Below are 18,641 nucleotides of genomic sequence, written 5' to 3' on the forward strand. Positions count from 1 at the left end.
ATTTTCTACACCTTTACAAGATCACTCCTCAGCCTCCTGCACTCCAAGGAATAAAGTCCTAGCCGAGCACTTTGGGGAAGGCTGGAATGAAGGCAAATTCCAGTCCCTGTTCTGTCTACTCCTGTGGCCTGAAGAAGAATTAAATGGTGTCTCCCCTTGAGCCGATGGGCCGAAGGGCCTGTTTCCGTACTGTATCTCTAAACTAAACTAAAGTAATGTGTAGTAAACCTGCTTAGAAATAGACAAAATACTTCACTTGTGGCATATGCAATTTTTTATTACGAAAAGATTCCACATAATCCCAATTTGTGTTGCAAGCTGTGATACTGTTTGGGCGGTGCTGGCTCGAAGGGCCGAATGGCCTCCTCCTGCACCTATTTTCTATGTTTCTAAGTAGAAGATATCATGTTTTTCTCCCAATGAATGCCAACACTTTCTTGTTAACTGGTGATGCTGAAATCGTACCTCACTGCCTCAGCCCCACTCAATGTGTGGAACAAATATCCAGCTTTGTTAAGTGATGCAAGAAAATCTAAGTAGGCGTTGCAGCAGCATAAATGATGACAAATTACTCTGACATTTGGGTGGAGGTTCTCACTTATATACTGTAAGGATTTAAAATGTAAAATAGAGTAGCCAAAAATAGAGATAGCAGAGTCAGGGGGGTATGGGGAGAAGGCAGGAACGGGGTACTGATTGAGAATGATCAGCCATGATCACATTGAATGGTGGTGCTGGCTCGAAGGGCCGAATGACCTACTCCTGCACCTATTGTCTATTGAGATTACGGGGCAATTCTTTTCACAGAGAGTGGTGAGTGCCTGGAATGTGCAGGTGAAGGCAAATACAATCGTGGCAGTCCAAGAGGCTTTTAGAAAGGCACATAGATATGCAGGGGGAAGAGATTAGCTTAGACACAAAATGCTGGAGCAACTCAGCAGGTCAGGCAGCATCTCTGTAGAACATGGAGGGGGGATAAGGGGGGTTGAGGGGGATGGAGTGCGGGGGGAGGGGAAGGGGGGAGGGGAGGGGAGAGGGTGTGATGTTTGATGGACTGTGTGGGGTGGGAGGACCCGTTGCTCCTCCCGTGCAGCAGGTGGCGCTGCACAGGACAAAGGGAGATGTTTTGTACATAGTTCTCGTGGCTGTACACAGTGTGTGAGTGTGCAGTCAGATTGTGGGGTGGCAGCCATTTTAGTTGTCTTGCTGCCAGCATTGAGTTACTGTAATAACGACTTCTGTTGTACCTTGAATACTCGCAAAGTTTCATACAGGCATAGAACAAGAAGACAAAAGGGGGGAGAGGGGGAGAGGGAAAGAGGGTGGGAGAGGGGGAGAGGGGGGAGGAGGGAGAGGGGGAGAGGGAAGGAGGGGGGGAGAGGGAGAGGGGGAGGGGGAGTGGGGGAGGAGAGGGTGCTGCACCAATGCAGGAAAGGTTTGGGCCCAACGGGTCCACTTGGTCTAGTGTTCTATAGGATTAGAGGCTTTTGTGACTTATCTGCAGTCCGATGCTACTTGCAGCAATTTAATACCGGCTGAGATTTAGAATCTTTCAACTGCTCTGTCTGAAATATTGGACTTGAAATCCCAACTCATTATAAGTCTGGAGAAAATATTGCTTAGAATTTAAACAACGACTGGGAACCCAAACAGGGTCAACTGTTAGTATGCGATTCTCTGCACGCACATATCCTCTGGGCTTTGTACCTGGGTGAAGCGCGAGGTCAAGGAGCCTTGGGCGCTCCTCAATGTAAGGTCCTTGGAGTGATGTCTTGGATCACCAGTTTTCATCAGTTTCTTTCATCGGCAGCTCTGCACTGCTTCTGTGGGAACCTTTTTGCCTTTTTGTCTTTGACAATGTAGTTGAGGAGGAACCGAATGATATCCAAACTGACAGGTTGGTGTTTAGTGAGAGGTGGTGATGAGCCAACTAAATAAATCAAAGCAAGGAACTGCAGAAGCTGGTTTACAAAACAAATAGGGCACAAAGTGCTGGAGTAACTCAGCGGGTCAGGCAGCGCCTCGGGAGAATATACATTGGTAACGTTTCAGGTCGGGATCCTTCTACAGACTGATTCACTTGGAGGCACAAGGAACTGCAGAAGCTGGTTTACAAAACAAATAGGGTACAAAGTGCTGGAGTAACTCAGCCGGTCTGGCAGCATCTCTGGAGAACATGGATAAGCGACATTTTGGGTCAGGACCCTTCTCCAGACTGCCGTCTCTAGAGATGCTGCCCGACCTGCTTAGTTACTCCAGCACTTTGTGCCCTTAAATCGAGTCGAGGTTACAGCTACTCAGAGGAGTTTCAGGTAAATGTGATACTTTAGTGTGTGGAGTGTTCCTGGTGAAACTAGTGAAGGCTTAGCTGCTCATATTGCAAGCTCGGGGCGGCACGGTGGCGCAGCTGGTAGAGTTGCTGCCTCACAGCTCCAGAGACCAGGGCTCGATCCTGACCTCAGGTGCTGTGTGTGTGGAGTTTGCACGTTCTCCCCGTGACTGTGTGGGATTTGTCCGGGTGTTCCAGTTTCCTCCCACTTTTCAAGGACGTGCAGGTTTGTAGGTTAACTGGTTTCTGTAAAGTGACCCTAAGAGCTCCAAAGAGTGAAATGCTACTTGACTGAAGCATATAAGATCTGGAGGGATGGAGATTGGTGTTTTCTTCCTTACCACAGAGGCATACTTTCACAACAACCTCCTGCCTTTAACCGTGCATTCCTTCCAGTGACTGCAGTATGATGCCACACCTCCTGTTTCCTTCCATTGAACATATGGTTCAACCCCACAGGAGGACAGTTCTCTGGCTAGCTGAGATTCAAACACATTGCGTGTCACATCGCGGAAACAGGCCCTTCGGCCCACCGAGTCTGCACTGACCAGCGATCCCCTGCACACGAACCACTATCGTACACACACTGGCGACAATTTTTACATTTATACCAAGCCAATTAACCTACAAACCTGCACGTTGTTGGAGTATGAGAGGAAACCGAAGGTCTCGAAGAAAACCCACGCAGGTCACGGGGAGAACGTACAAACTCCCTCCAGACAGCGCCCTTAGTCGGGATCGAACCCGGGTCTCTGGCACTGTAAGCGCTGTAAGGCAGCAACTCTACCACCGCGCCACCGTGCCGCCTGAATAAATCACAGATTATGTCAAAGCTGCCAGCCTTAAATAACGAGGAAGGCTTGCCAGCATTTTAAGGGGAACTGTGCAGGAAGGAACTGCTGGTTTTCACCGAAGGTAGACACAAAAGGCTGGAGTAACTCGGCGGGACAGGCAGCATCTCTGGAGAGAAGGAATGGACGACGTTTTGGGTCGAGACCCTTCTTCATTTTAAGGGGATCGTTCTCCAGACCCACACCAGACTAAGGACCACTGTGATTCAAATTCCACATACCACACTCACACCACACAGGATAAGGTCCAAAGGCTTTCGTTAAGGTGCAATATGCACAATCCTTAAATGAACACTAAGCTAATTTAGGGTACGAGGAACATAAATTTGGGAAGAGAGATCAAGAAGCTGAGAGGCGTGAAGCATTTGACTTCTCACATAAAAGAGAGCTGTGTAATCACCAGGAATCAGTATGTTGCTGTTGTAGAACCGTTGCCTGCTATTCTTCTCAATGTCAAAGCTGTTTCTGTAAAGGAAGTGACAATCCTATTATCTAGCCCAAGGAGCTTCACGGAAAGCTAATCCTCTACCTCCCTACGAAATGATGGTAGCAGAGCTAAATAGACATTATTGATTTCAGGTGGTGCTATTTCATTCAAGTTTATCCCCCCACAAAAAATATAGAAATATTTCAATTCTTGAGGATTGTTCCTCTTATAAATGGTCTGGAGACAGCACAATGTGGCAGCTTTGGGTCGGAACCCTTCTTCAGACTGAGAGTCAGGGGAGAGGGAAACTAGAGGGACATGGTATAAGTGTCTCGACCCGAAACGTCACCCATTCCTTCTCTCTCGAGATGCTGCCTGTCCCCCTGAGTTGCTCCAGCATTTTGTGTCTTTCTTTGGTGTAAACGTGCATCTGCAGTTCCTTCCTCCACACAACAATGAGCGATGTGTTTCCAGTGCCTCCTGTATTAAAATGTCTTCATTGGTACCTTTCTTTCAACATTGTGCCAACATATTATCAAATCTAAGATGTACAAGAAAATAACTGCAGATGCTGGTACAAATCGAAGGTATTTATTCACAAAATGCTGGAGTAACTCAGCAGGTCAGGCAGCATTTCGGGAGAGAAGGAATGGGTGACGTTTCGGGTCGAGACCCTTCAGTCTGAAGAAGGGTCCCGACCCGAAACGTCACCCATTCCTTCTCTCCCGAGTTACTCCAGCATTTTGTGATCAAATCTAAGATAAGACAAGTAATGGTTGAGTAACTCAGCCGGACAGGTCTGAAGAAGGGTCTCGACCCGAAACGTCTCCCATTCCAGCATTTTGTGCCTTTCTTCGGTTTAAACCAGCATCTGCAGTTCCTTCCGACACGTATTATCAAATCTGTTTCAGCAACACTTCGGGATAGCCTGGGAATTGCATTAATTAGTTCTACTAATTTATGATGTGCTGAATTTAATGAGAGTTGTGGAGGCTGCCTGCTTCAGCACAAAATAAAACCTTTCAAGCAGCCTTTGTATAAACTGTTACATATAATAAATGTGACTGCACCCGCTCTGCTTGTGAACAGTGTACCAATATTTTACATGTTATTATGTAAGTCTTTAGTTTATTAGTTTATTGTCACGTGTACCGAGATACAGTGAAAAGCTTTTGTTGCGTGCTAACCAGTCAGCGGAAAGACAATAGACAATAGACAATAGACAATAGGAGTAGGAGGAGGCCATTCGGCCTTTCGAGCCATTTAATGTGATCATGGCTGATCATTCTCAATCAGTACCCCGTTCCTGCCTTCTCCCCATACCCCCTGACTCCACTATCCTTAAGAGCTCTATCTAGCTCTCTATTGAATGCATTCAGAGAATTGGCCTCCACTGCCTTCTGAGGCAGAGAATTCCACCGATTCACAACTCTCTGACTAAAAAAGTTTTTCCTCATCTCAGTTCTAAATGGCCTACCCCTTATTCTTAAACTGTGGCCCCTTGTTCTGGACTCCCCCAACATTGGGAACATGTTTCCTGCCTCTAACGTTTCCAACCCCTTAATAATCTTATACGTTTCGATAAGATCCCCTCTCATCCTTCTAAATTCCAGTGTATACAAGCCTAGTAGCTCTAGTCTTTCAACATATGACAGTCCCGCCATTCCGGGAATTCACCTAGTAAACCTACGCTGCACGCCCTCAATAGCAATACATGATTACAATTGAGCCATCCACAGTGTACACAAACATGATGAAGGGAATATCGTGAATAACATCCAGTGCACGATAAAACCAGAAAAGTCCAATCAAAGATAGTCCGAGGGTCTCTCATGAGGTTGATAGTAGTTCAGGTCTGCTCTCTAGTTGTTGGTAGCTTGGTTCAGTTGCCTGTTAAAAGGAACTGCAGATGCTGGTTTACACCGAAGATAGACTCCACACAAAGTGCTGGAGTAACTCAGCGGGTCAGGCAGCATCTCTGGAGAAAAGGAATAGGTGACGTTTCGGGTCAAGATGCTTCATCAGTCACATGAAGGATCTCAACCTGAAATGTCACCTATTCATTTCTTCTTTTAAAAGTGAAATAGAAATGAGTAAATATTAGACTTTTCTTTCAAAATTGGATGAGCTTGAGTCCTAATTAATTCAACCTCCTCAGAACTGCCCATAGCAATGTCTGCTTATTGGCATTCAAATTATTTGGGATTTGTGGCAAAGTCGCTGCTTTTCCTGTCCTCTCCCTCCTCAATTTCGACATCACGAGGTGTATTAATTGAAGACAAGGGTGTCGCTTCAGGTCGGGACACCTTCTTCAGTCTGAAGGGCCTGTTTCCATGCTGTATCTTTCAATCAAACAATCTATCAGTCTGAAGAAGGGTCTTGACCCGAAACGTCACCCATCCTTTTTTCTCCAGAGATGCTGCCTGACCCGCTGAGTTACTCCAGTGCTTTGTGTCTATCTTCGGTGTAAACCAGCATCTGAAGTTCTTTGTTTCTGCATGAAGTGAAGACGTGACAGGAATGGGCTAAATGTTGCTCTGCTGAATGCAAGATTTTGTGCTTCAAATCTCTAGGTTGAGACCTGAATCCACAGCCTCGTGCTTCATGTCCCACTGAGCCATGGTTGACCACACAGTCAACCTAGATTCAATGCCCAAATTCATAATCATCTAATGTGCGAGAAGAACTGCAGATGCTGTTTTATACCAAAGATAGACACAAAATGGTGGAGTAACTCAGCGGGTCGGGCAGCATCTCTGGAGAAAAGGAATAGATGACATTTCGGGTTGAGACCTTTCTTCAGCTTCTGGGTCGAGACTGGGTCTGACGGGTCTGAAGAGGCTGAAGAAGAGTCTCGATCCGAAACGTCACCTATTCCTTTTCTCCAGAGATGCTACCTGACCCGTTGAGTTACTCCAGCATTTTGTGTAAAACAGCATCTGCAGTTCCTTCCTACACATTATTCAGAGCAGAATAGATTTTTTTTAAATTGAACAGCATGTAAAACTTGCAGTCTGGAATTTATATCTTAAGGTTATTTCGGGGCATCAAAATGAGAAATAAAGATAAAAGGGAAAATGAGGATTGAGTTGGAATATGATCATTTATCTCTCAACGCATAAGGTTTTACCTTCTATATGAAGGTAATTGTATGTATATTGGCTGAAAGATCTGAAGATCTTTCCTTCTCACCCATTCCTTCTCTCCCGAGATGCTGCCTGACCTGCTGAGTTACTCCAGCATTTTGTGAATAAATATCTTTGATTTGTACCAGCATCTGCAGTTATTTTCTTATACTACTTGGCTGAAAGATTGTACTGGTTGCCAGGGAGCACAGTGTGGCATCAATGCACACATGTTGTCAAGTAGAACTAGAATTTTATATGATCTTTTGCACTGAACTTAGGGCAGGAAATTCAGGCAGTTTCTTCCCAGCTGTTATCAGGCAACTGAACAATTCTACCACAACCAGAGAGCAGTGCTGAACTACTATCTACCTCATTGGTGACCCTCGGACTATCCTTGATCGGACTTTGCTGGCTCTACCTTGCACTAAATGTTATTCCCTTAGCATGTATCTCAATACACTATAAATGGTTCGACTGTAATCATGTATTGTCTTTCCGCTGACTGGTTAGCACGCAACAAAAGCTTTTCACTGTTTTGTTTAGTTTAGAGATACAGCGCGGAAACAGGCCCTTTCGGCCCACCGGGTCCACGCCGGCCAGCGATCCCCACACATTAACACTATCCTATATCCACTAGGGACAATCTTTACATTTACCAAGCCAATTAACCTACAAACCTGCACGTCTTTGGAGTGTAGGAGGAAACCGAAGATCTCGGAGAAACCCACGCAGGTCACGGGGAGAACGTACAAACTCCGTGCAGACAAGTGAGAATCTATGCTATTAGCTAATATAAAATGGATGATTATTTTCAGTAGAAAACAGTAAGATGGATGCTTGTGGTAGAAATGTTATCATTGGGAATGGAATGTGTTTGTCCCTTTAGGAGTGATAGGGAGTAGACAGAGAAGTATAGGGATTCTTTGTTCTTAAAAGCATGTGACTTATATTAATGGTTTGGTTTCTGAGCATGTGACCTGTATTCATGATTTTGTTTTCTCTGTAACCATGGAAATTGTATTAGAATTGTAATTGGTCCTTAATTTTATCTGTTACACCCCTTTTTCCTTTCTGTATAAAAAAATGTAAACAATCGTGGAAAAGTTGTTCTTCCCCTCTCCTGAGTTGAGATCTTTTCAGACACTCGTATTGTGTCTGGCGATCCTCACGGGAAGAACCCCACTGTGGAATAAATCTGATGTGCTCATCCAGTATTACGTGTGTTGTTATTCAGACTGAAGGTAAAGAACTCGGATTATCACAAACACCAGCAGTCGGGATTGAAACCGGGTGTCCGGCGCTGCATTCGCTGTAAGGCAGCAACTCTACCGCTGCGCCACTGGCGGTGGTCCGTTGCTGTGTAAAACCCCTGTCCCACTGAGGAGATTACTCACGACCATACAGGCGACACCCTGGTGACCGTGTGGTCGCCTGTAGTCGCCTAAAGCATCGCCTAAGTGGGACAGCATGGGTTCGAATCCCACTTCTGACACCATGTGGTGCCGACCGTATAATAACAGAAGCCTTACACCTGGATGATGATCCAAAGACTTTATTAACTACACGACCTCACGCCTGCACGTTCCACTTACACTGAACCGAATCACACCAGCAGTGGTCACTCAAGCGCTAAAGGGGCGTAACTACAAAAGCATGACACATAACATGAGTGAACCATTACACTAATCTACAGCCACCGTGACCGCCCCTGTACCTCGGTACACGTAACGATAAACTAAACTAAACTAAACTAAACTAAAGGGAGAAATCCCGTTTTTTTTGTTGTCCAACTGTAGAGTTTTGTGTCATCCAGTGACCTTCATGGGGTCTAAACGGAAGCCACCTTGAATAAACTGTGATCATTCAGATTGAAGATCCCGGGACTGCAATCTCTTGCTCGTCGCTACTTTGCAAAATGCGCTATGGTCAGAGATTGGTGCGCTGTTCATTTCAGTGAGAAATAGCTTTGTTAATAAAAGATATGCATCTCAAAGAGTTAATGATATTACAGTGAAAAGTCATAAATCGAACATGCGTAAATTGAGGAATTAATGCGCATCAGTCTCAAGTCGTGCTGTTCATTAATAACTTCCATATATTACAATGTTAAGATCTCCAGTACAAACATTGTTTCACTCTCCCTAATTACTCTGCACATTACTGGGTCAATTAATCATTTCAGTTGTGTAGATTACATTAATATTTAGTATAGTTTTATTTATCTCCTTTCTCTTGCACAAAATGTCACCAGGTTAAGCATCTCCTGCAAAAGACAAGGTGGAGCCTCTCGAAGCCCTCTCTCAGTCTGGATCTCCTCCTGGTACAGTACAATGGTGGTGTGAGAAGCCAGCAGTTTAGTTTAGTTTAGTTTAGAGATACAGCGCGGAAACAAACACTTCGGCCCACCGATTCCGCGCCGACCAGCGATCCCCGCACACCAACACCATCTCACTCACGAGGGCCAATTTACAAATTTTACCAAGCCAATTAGCCTGCAAAGCTGTACGTCTTTGGAGTGTGGTAGGAAACCGTAGCACCCGGAGGAAAACCCACGCAGGTCACGGGGAGAACGTACAAACTCCATCCGTGGTTAAGATCGAACCTGGGTCTCTGGTGCTGTAAGGCAGCAACTCTACCACTGCGCCAGTTAGCTTTAAGCTGAGAGGGGAAAAGTTTAAAGGAGATGTGTGGGGGCAATTGCTTTTTACACAGAGGGTGGTGGGTGCCTGGAATGTGCTTGACAAGGGTGGTGATGGGGGCAGACACGATAGTGGCGTTAAAGAGCATTTTAGACAGGGATGCTAGGAGGGGAATATGAAGGTGGTGAAGGGGTGGGAATCATGAACAGGCTGATGAGGTTAGTTGAGCGAGTGGATGAAAAAAGTGGGGTAACATAGAACTAGCATGAATGGGTGATCAAAGAGAGACTCAGAAAGTTGGAGTAACTCAGCGGGTCAGGCAGCATCTCTAGGGAGAAGGAATAGGTGACGTTTCGGGTCGAGACCCTTTTTCAGACTTTTTACACGGGTTTATAGGATTAATTGGCCTGTGTAATTTGTCCCTAGTGTGCAGGAAGTGGGTGAGAAGATGATGTAACGTAGCACCAGTGGGTGAACGGGCGATTGATGGTCGGCATGGACTCGGTGGGCCGAAGGGCCTGTTTCCAAGCTGCTTCTCCAAACGAAGCTAAAACTGTCAGTTACCCCTTTAGATAACAGCTGGGGTGGATGGAGCTGTGCAGAAGCCTGAAGATGGACACAAGGTGCTGGAGTAACTCAGTGGGACAGGCATCATCTCTGGAGACAGACACAAGGTGCTGGAGTAACTCAGCGGGGCAGGCATCTCTGGAGAACATGGACACAAGGTACTGGAGTAACTCAGCGGGACAGGCAGCATCTCTGGAGAACATGGACACAAGGTGCTGGAGTAACTCAGCGGGACAAGCAGCATCTCTGGAGACAGACACAAGGTGCTGGAGTAACTCAACGGGACAGGCAGCATCTCTGGAGAACATGGACACAAGGTGCTGGAGTAACTCAGCGGGACAGACAGCATCTCTGGAGAGAACGAATGGGTGACATTTCGGGTCGTCACCCATTCCGAGAAACGTCAGCCATTCCTTCTCTCCAGAGATGCTGCCTGTCCCGCTGTGAGTTACTCCAGCATTTTGCGTCTACCTTCTCAAAAGGAAAACTACATTGGACTTGTCTGTGAAACACTTCGAAGTTTATTAATCCACCGGTGGCCAATGTCAAGATACATGAGCCCAAGACCGATAAAGAACAGTTCTGATGCTGAATTTCTCCATTTTCATTTCCGATTTCTGGGAATATTGCTAGTTATATCCAGTTATGAAATTAACCAGTGGTAAGTTGAGCTAGGATCACCACATCCAGGATATAACGTTCATTTTGGCTGAGAAGGGAAAGTCCTTTCAGCGAGGGGTTTTGACTTTGTATTTTGCCGTGTTTATTTTCACACTATGATGGTAACATAGAGGGATAATTGAAAATGTGTATGGTGTTTCAGCACAGCGTATGTGCAGTCAAATCGCTTCGACATCAATACACGAATCTCTCAGGTGCATTAGCGTGCAGCCAAAGACAGTAAGTGGCATTTGGCATTAAGCCTGGAAGTACAGCATCTCCCTTGAATGTGAATAAATAGTCACATCCCAGCATGTATTATGCAAACAGGCATCCCAGGGCTTCTATGCATGAAGATACTTCAAGAAAACGAAAATCAATGAACTATCTTTCGTGAAATCGCCAGGGAAAGACTGAAATGCATATTTAAATAAAAGTCCTTGAAATTAATTGCTAGCTGGTTAAGTGTAAATACTAAAATCTGCATATGGATGAAGAATCATGAATTTAAACACTTTTTTACACAACCAAACAGCACTGGAGGACATGCATAACCCCATCTCTGTCCTGCTTCACACCTCCCTGGTCTTTTAGATTTAGATTTAGATTTAGGTTCATTATTGTCATGTGTACTGAGAGGTACAGTGAAAAGCTTTGTTCTGCATGCCATCCAAACAGATCAGGTAACCACTACATATAAATACAATCCAGTCAAACCCAGGTACAATAGATAGAGCAAATGGTGCTATACTTACAGGTGGAAAAGAGATGTAAAAGAGTAGAGCCATTGTATACTAAGATCGTAATACCATAAGACATAGGAGCAGAATGAGGCCATTCAGCCCATTGAGTCTACTCTGCCATTCAATCATGGCTGATCTATCTTTCTCTCTCAACCCCATTCTCCTGCCTTCTCCCTGTAATCTTTGACGCCCTTCCTAATCAAGAACCTATCAGTCTCTGCCTTAAAAATACTCAATGACTTGGCCTCCACCACCGTCTGTGGCAATAAATTCCACAGATTCACCACCCTCCGGGTTAAAGAAATTCCTCCTCATCTCCATTTGAATCCTTTTATCCTGGGGCTGTGCCCTCTGGTCCTAGACTCTCCCACTACTGGAAACATCCTCTCCATGCCTATTCTTGCTATTGAGGGCGTGCAGCGTAGGTTTACTAGGTTAATTCCCGGAATGGCGGGACTGTCATATGTTGAAAGACTGGAGCGACTAGGCTTGTATACACTGGAATTTAGAAGGATGAGAGGGGATCTTATCGAAACGTATAAGATTATTAAGGGGTTGGACACGTTAGAGGCAGGAAACATGTTCCCAATGTTGGGGGAGTCCAGAACCAGGGGCCACAGTTTAAGAATAAGGGGTAGGCCATTTAGAACAGAGATGAGGAAAAACTTTTTCAGTCAGAGAGTTGTGAATCTGTGGAATTCTCTGCCTCAGAGGGCAGTGGAGACCAATTCTCTGAATACATTCAAGAGAGAGCTAGATAGAGCTCTTAAGGATAGCGGAGTCAGGGGGTATGGGGAGAAAGCAGGAACGGGGTACTGATTGAGAATGATCAGCCATGATCACATTAAATGGCGGCGCTGGCTCGAAGGGCCGAATGGCCTACTCCTGCACCTATTGTCTATTGTCTATTGTGTCAGATGACAGTAGATTCCTCTCCGGGAAGAGCACGCAAAGAGAAGCCACACTCTGGCAACTTCTTGCTAGGAGTTTTGGGAAACTCCTTGTAAAATACATAGCCCTGAAAATATTTCACATTGAAATATATAAATTCAGTTTAACTTTGAAAGTTACTATTAGAGTCATGGAGTGATACAGTGTGGAAACAGGCACTTTGGTCCAACTTGCCCACACCGACCAACATGTCCCAACTACACTAGTCCCACCTGCCTGCCTTTGGCCCATATCCCTCCATACCTGTCCTATCCATGCACCTGTCTACTTGCTTTTTAAATGTTGCAATAGTACCGGCCTCACCTACCTCCTCCGGTAGCTCGTTCCATGCACCCATTGCACCCTTTGTATGCAAAAAGGTACCCCGCAGATTCCGTTAAATCTTTCCCCATTCACCTTAAACCTATGCCCTCTGGTTCTCGATTCCCCTACTCTGAGCAAGAGACTCTGTGCATCTACCCGATCTAATCCTCTCATAATTTAGATTTTAGATTTTAGATTTAGAGATACAGCACGGAAACAGGCCCTTCGGCCCACCGAGTCCGTGCCGCCCAGCGATCCCCGCACATTAACACTATCCTACACACACTAGGGACAATTTTTACATTTACCCAGTCAATTAACCTACATACCTGTACGTCTTTGGAGTGTGGGAGGAAACCGAAGATCTTGGAGAAAACTCACGCAGGTCACGGGGAGAACGTACAAACTCCGTACAGACGGTGCCCGTAGTCAGGATCGAACCTGAGTCTCCGGCGCTGCATTCGCTGTAAGGCAGCAACTCTACCGCTGCGCCACCATGCACCTCTCTATAAGATCACTCCCTCGTCCTCCTGCGATCCAAGGAATAGAGTCCCAGCCTGCTCAACCTCTCCCTGTAGCTCAGACCCTTGAGTCCTGGCAACATCCTGGTGAATCTTCTCTGCGCCCTTTCCAACTTGACAATATCGGTTCTTTTTGCACCACCTATTTCAGGCAATGTTTCCCAGCTAGTTTCTCGATCAAGGTAAAGATGAGCAGAATAAAAGATTTGAACACTCACACAGTGTCGAGCTGTTCTTGTGTTCTGGATTTACTCTGATGCATTTGATGTAAATGGAGAAAAGACAGGGATTGCAATTCAATCTCAGACATCTGGCACTAGCTGCAGATACCAAACCTGCAAGTGTAGAAGCAAATAGTCAATTTGTAGATAGGAAATAAAAGAAAGATAACAATATATCATCAGAAGACATGAGGTCATTTTTAAAATTATTAATTTAAAATTTGAGGGTGTTATCAGCAAGACCTGGCTATCCCAAATTCCTCTTGAACAGAAGATAGACACAAAATGCAGGAGTAACTCAGCGGGACAGGCCACATCTCTGGAGAGAAGGAATGGGTGACGTTTTGGGTCTCGACCCGAAACGTCACCCCTTCCTTCTCTTCAGAGATGCTGCCTGTCCCGCTGAGTTACTCCAGCATTTTGTGTCTATCTTTGGTTTAAACCAGCCTCTGAAATTCCTTCCTACACATTTCCTCTTGAACAGAGTGGTTTGTTATTTCAGAGTGTTACAAAATCATGAGGAATAGATCGGGTGGATGCACAGAGTCTTTTGCCCAGTATGGGGGAATCGAGATCCAGAGGACATAGGTTTAAGGTGAGGGGTGGGGGGGGGGGGATTTAACGGGAACCTGATGGGTAACTTTTTTTACACAACTGTTGGTGGGTGTATGGAACGAGCTGCTGGAGGAGGTAGTTGGACCAGGTACTATTGCAATGTTTAATAAACATTTAAACAAGTACATTGGTAGGACAGGTTTAGAAGGATATGGGCCAAACGCAAGCATGTGGGACTAGTGTAGCTGGGACATGTTGGCTGGTTCGGTCGAAGGGCCTGTTTCCACATTCGAAGGCTCTATGACTCTATGAATTAAACTCATTGGAGTCATATATAGGCCAGACAGGAAAAATAACATTTTATACTGGTGAACTAGTAAAGCACAAAGTGCTGGAGTAATTCAGCGAGTCAGGCAGCATCTGTGGAAAGAATGGATAGATGACTATTAGTGAACTAAATTAGTTGAGGAAACGGCATTTAAACAGGTCCTTCAGCCCACCAAGTATTCCTCAACCATCGATCACCCATTCACATTAGTTCTATGTTATCCAACGTTCACATCCACCCCCGACACACCAGGGATTTATTTTTATTTTGCAGAGGCTAATTAACCACATAAATTTGGTATGTGGGAGGAAGCTGGAGCACCCGGAGGAAACCCACGAGGTTCTGAATAGGAATGAAGTTGTGAAATTGTATAAACGTTCTCGCTTTTGACATTGATTCAGTGCCGCGCCATTGTGCAGCTGGTCAGTTGAGAGTTTTCCGGGTGGCAGCCTGGGCTTCTGTTATTTGCTCCACCAAAGAGTCCACAAACACCACTAAAGGTTATCCGTTTAACGATGTAGCACAAGCTCTTGTTTTCTGATTGGGACTCCGACTGACTGTGCAGTTCCCTCTGCTGGTGAAGAGAAGAGCAAAAGTAAGGTGATTTTTTAAAAGTTCAGCACCAGAACAGGTTCTGCATCCAACTGATTTAGTTTAGTTTAGTTCGGAGATACACCGTGGAAACAGGCCCTTCGGCCATGCGAGTTCGTGCAAACCAGCAATTCCCGTACACTACGCACACTAGAGACAACTTACAATTTTACCAAGCCATTTAACCTACAAACCTGCACGTCTTTGGAGTGAGGCACTTGTGTCTTTTTTTGTAAACCGGCATCTGTAGTCTCTCGTGTCTCCTCCGCACTCTGTCCTGTTTCCGTCGGACACATATGGAGGATCCATATCCCTCCATATCCATGTGCCTAACTACATACCTCTTAGGCATCACTATCGTATCTGCCTCCACCACTTTCCCTGGCAGCAGGTTCCAGGCACCCACCCACCACCCTCTGTGAGGAAAAAACTGCCTTGCAAGTCTCCTTTAAACCTTGCCCCTCTCAACTTAAAGCTATGCCCTTTAGTATTTGACATTTCCACCCCTGGAAAGGCCTGTTTCTACGCTGTATCACTCTATGACTCTGTACTTCTATTGGTGCTACCCTCAGCCTCTGCGCTCCAAAGGGAACAAAACAGGTTTGTCCCCCTCCCTCTCTCCGATGTAGACACAAAAAGCTGGAGTAACTCAGCGGGTCAGACGTTTCGAGTCGAGACCCTTCTTCATTTTCTACCCGAAACGTCACCCATTCCTTCTCTCCAGGGATGCTGTCTGGCCCGCTGAGTTACTCCAGCTTTTTGTGTCTGTCTTTGTTTTAAATAAGCATCTGCAGTTCCTTCCTATACATACTCTGATCTAGCCAGCATCCAGCAAAACCTCCTGCTTCCTCTCCAAAGCCTCTGTATCCTTCCGACAGTGCTCCAGATTTTCTTTCTGCAGTCTTTCCTCCACAAATCAGGAACGTCTGTGGATAACAAAAAATCTATTTATCTCCGATTTCAAATGAGGGTTTGCAGAACAGAGTCACAAACTTCAATTGTTGGATAGGGGTGCTAAATCTAGAAGAATTTTCTGGTGTTGCTGTTTTATTCATGCCTTCCTCAAAGACTGCATGTCTTATCTTGTTTTCTTTGGAGATTTTAATTCATTAGCCTCTGTCAGAATCTCTGGATCAAACAGTAATTTGTAAAGAGAGAAACTGATAATACCTTTGAGAGAGCAACCGCACTTCCTTGAATGTAAAATAACTGTTTAGTTCAAAAGAAATTGCAAATCAAAAACACATCTGAACAAATCACATGGCATGTTTATATTTGAGTTGAGTGTCTTGGCTCTTCATAAAGCAATCTGCTCCTAACCCAACCAAATAATATTTGCAACGCTGTTAATTCAAGCCAAGATATCATTTCTGTGAAGCTTGTTTTAACCATATAATCTCCGGAATCACAGATACTAAATCAGAGTTTAAATGAGGACTTCAGCACTGGAGAAGCCATTGCAGAAACCATTGCCTCTTTGCAGGAAGGATAGGGAGGCTTTGTAGAGGAAGCAGAGGTTTACCAGAAATTCACCAATTTGTACATGCAAATTGGAGGAACAATCTTTCGCTTGGGCAGCTTACGATCCAGTGGTATGACTATTGATTTCTCTAACTGCAAGTAACCTTTGCTTTCCCTTTCTCTCTGTCGCTCAAGCATCCCAGTACTCCGACTAGTTCTACTGTCCTCCTGATTAATTTTACTGTTTGTACACCTCGTTGTCACCTTCCCCTCAGCCACCAATTAACCATTCTACATCATCGTCTGCTTTGATCTGTCGTTTTCACACCTTTCCCTTCCATATCTCTGGTCTCCCTCTGCCCTGACTCTCAGTCTCAAGAAGGGTCTCGACCCGGAAATGCCAACCATTCCTTCTCTCCAGAGATGCTGCCTATCACGCTGAGCTACTCCAGCATTTTGTGTCTACCTTCGGTGTAAACAAGCATCTGCAGTTCCTCCCCACATGTGTTATGTTTCTGTATTGCCTTGAAGTCTATGTTCTCTTTTAACTGTTCCAACGATTACAATGGCTGCTGCAGGCTTTTCATTCTGCATTGCAAGACTAGTGGATGAGCTTGAAATTAAATAACTAAGTCACTGGGGCCCATAGTAAACACAAAAGGCCTCTTTTGTTTACCAAGATATTTTCTTGATCTTGCCTTGGGCTACTTGCTGGTCTCAAGTGACCTTACTCTCATGATGCTGCTTGACACCAAGTGACCTTACTCCCATGATGCTGCTTGACACCAAGTGACCTTACTCCCATGATGCTGCTTGACACCAGGTGACCTTACTCCCATGATGCTGCTTGACATCAAGTGACCTTAGTCCCATGACACAATGTTGGACATCAAGTGACCTCTAAATCGACATAATACTGCATTTAACCCGGTCAAACACTCTGCCTTGTCTTTCATGTTGCATCTAAAACAATAGACAATAGACTATAGACAATAGGTGCAGGAGTAGGCCATTCAGCCCTTCGAGCCAGCACCGCCATTCAATGCGATCATGGTGTTAAAGTGTTAACTCCGTGTCCAGATGGTACATTCCCACCCACCCCCACCTACCACCCCCCCCCCCCCCGTGACCTTACTCCCATGATGCTGCTTGACACCAAGTGACCTTACTCCCATGACGCAATGTTGGACATCAAGTGACCTTACTCCCATGATGCAATGTTGGACATCAAGTGACTTTACTCCCATGATGCTGCTTGACACCAAGTGACCTTACTCCCATGATGCAAAGTTGGACATCAAGTGCTACGGTCAGGCAAACGTCTCCGCTGTCACGCTGTGAAAACGGAGAGGATGAGACGGAGTTTCTTCCCACAGGCCATCAGGACTGTCAACTTTTATAACTCCAGAGACTACATTTTTGTCTACACTATAGTAACTTATTAACTTTATTTATATGCTGTAACTGTAATTCTTTTTTTGTGCACAATCCGCAGGCATTGCCACTTTCATTTCACTGCACATCGTGTATCATATCATATCATATCATATATATACAGCCGGAAACAGGCCTTTTCGGCCCACCAAGTCCGTGCCGCCCAGCGATCCCCGCACATTAACACTATCCTACACCCACTAGGGACAATTTTTACATTTACCCAGCCAATTAACCTACATACCTGTACGTCTTTGGAGTGTGGGAGGAAACCGAAGATCTCGGAGAAAACCCACGCAGGTCACGGGGAGAACGTACAAACTCCTTACAGTGCAGCACCCGTAGTCAGGATCGAACCTGAGTCTCCGGCGCTGCATTCGCTGTAAAGCAGCAACTCTACCGCTGCGCTACCGTGCCGCCCATACCGTGCCGCCCATACCGTGTATGTGTATGTGACAAATAAACTTGACATGACCTTAGTCCCATGACGCAATGTTGGACATCAAGTGACCTCTAAATCGACATAATACTGCATTTAACCCGGTCAAACACTCTGCCTTGTCTTTCATGTTGCATCTTAAAAGTGTTAACTCCGTGTCCAGATGGCACAGATGGTACATCCCCCCCCCCCCCCCCCCCCCCCCCCGTGACCTTACTCCCATGATGCTGCTTGACACCAAGTGACCTTTACTCCCATGATGCTGCTTGACACTAAGTGACCTTACTCCCATGATGCTGCTTGGCATCAAGTGACCTTACTCCCAAGATGCTGCTTGGCATCAAGTGACCTTACTCCCATGATACTGCTTGACATCAAGAGACCTTAGTCCCATGATACAATGTTGGACATCAAGTGACCTCTAAATCAACATAATACTGCATTTAACCCGGTCAAACACTCAGCCTTGTCTTTCATGTTGCATCTAAAAGTG

At 45.4% G+C, this 18,641-nt stretch overlaps 1 protein-coding gene across 1 annotated transcript in view; it reads right to left on the minus strand.

Moving 5' to 3' along the window:
- Positions 1–6,228, minus strand: part of LOC144604162 (equilibrative nucleoside transporter 4-like) — a 106,019-nt gene extending 99,791 nt beyond the window's left edge. The window contains 1 exon segment of the mRNA XM_078418366.1: positions 6,189–6,228. Coding sequence (XP_078274492.1) covers positions 6,189–6,228 — 40 coding nt within the window.
- Between the last annotated feature and the right edge of the window lie 12,413 nt (positions 6,229–18,641).

The sequence above is a fragment of the Rhinoraja longicauda genome, chromosome 21 (assembly GCF_053455715.1).
Source record: "Rhinoraja longicauda isolate Sanriku21f chromosome 21, sRhiLon1.1, whole genome shotgun sequence".
NCBI lineage: Eukaryota > Metazoa > Chordata > Chondrichthyes > Rajiformes > Arhynchobatidae > Rhinoraja > Rhinoraja longicauda.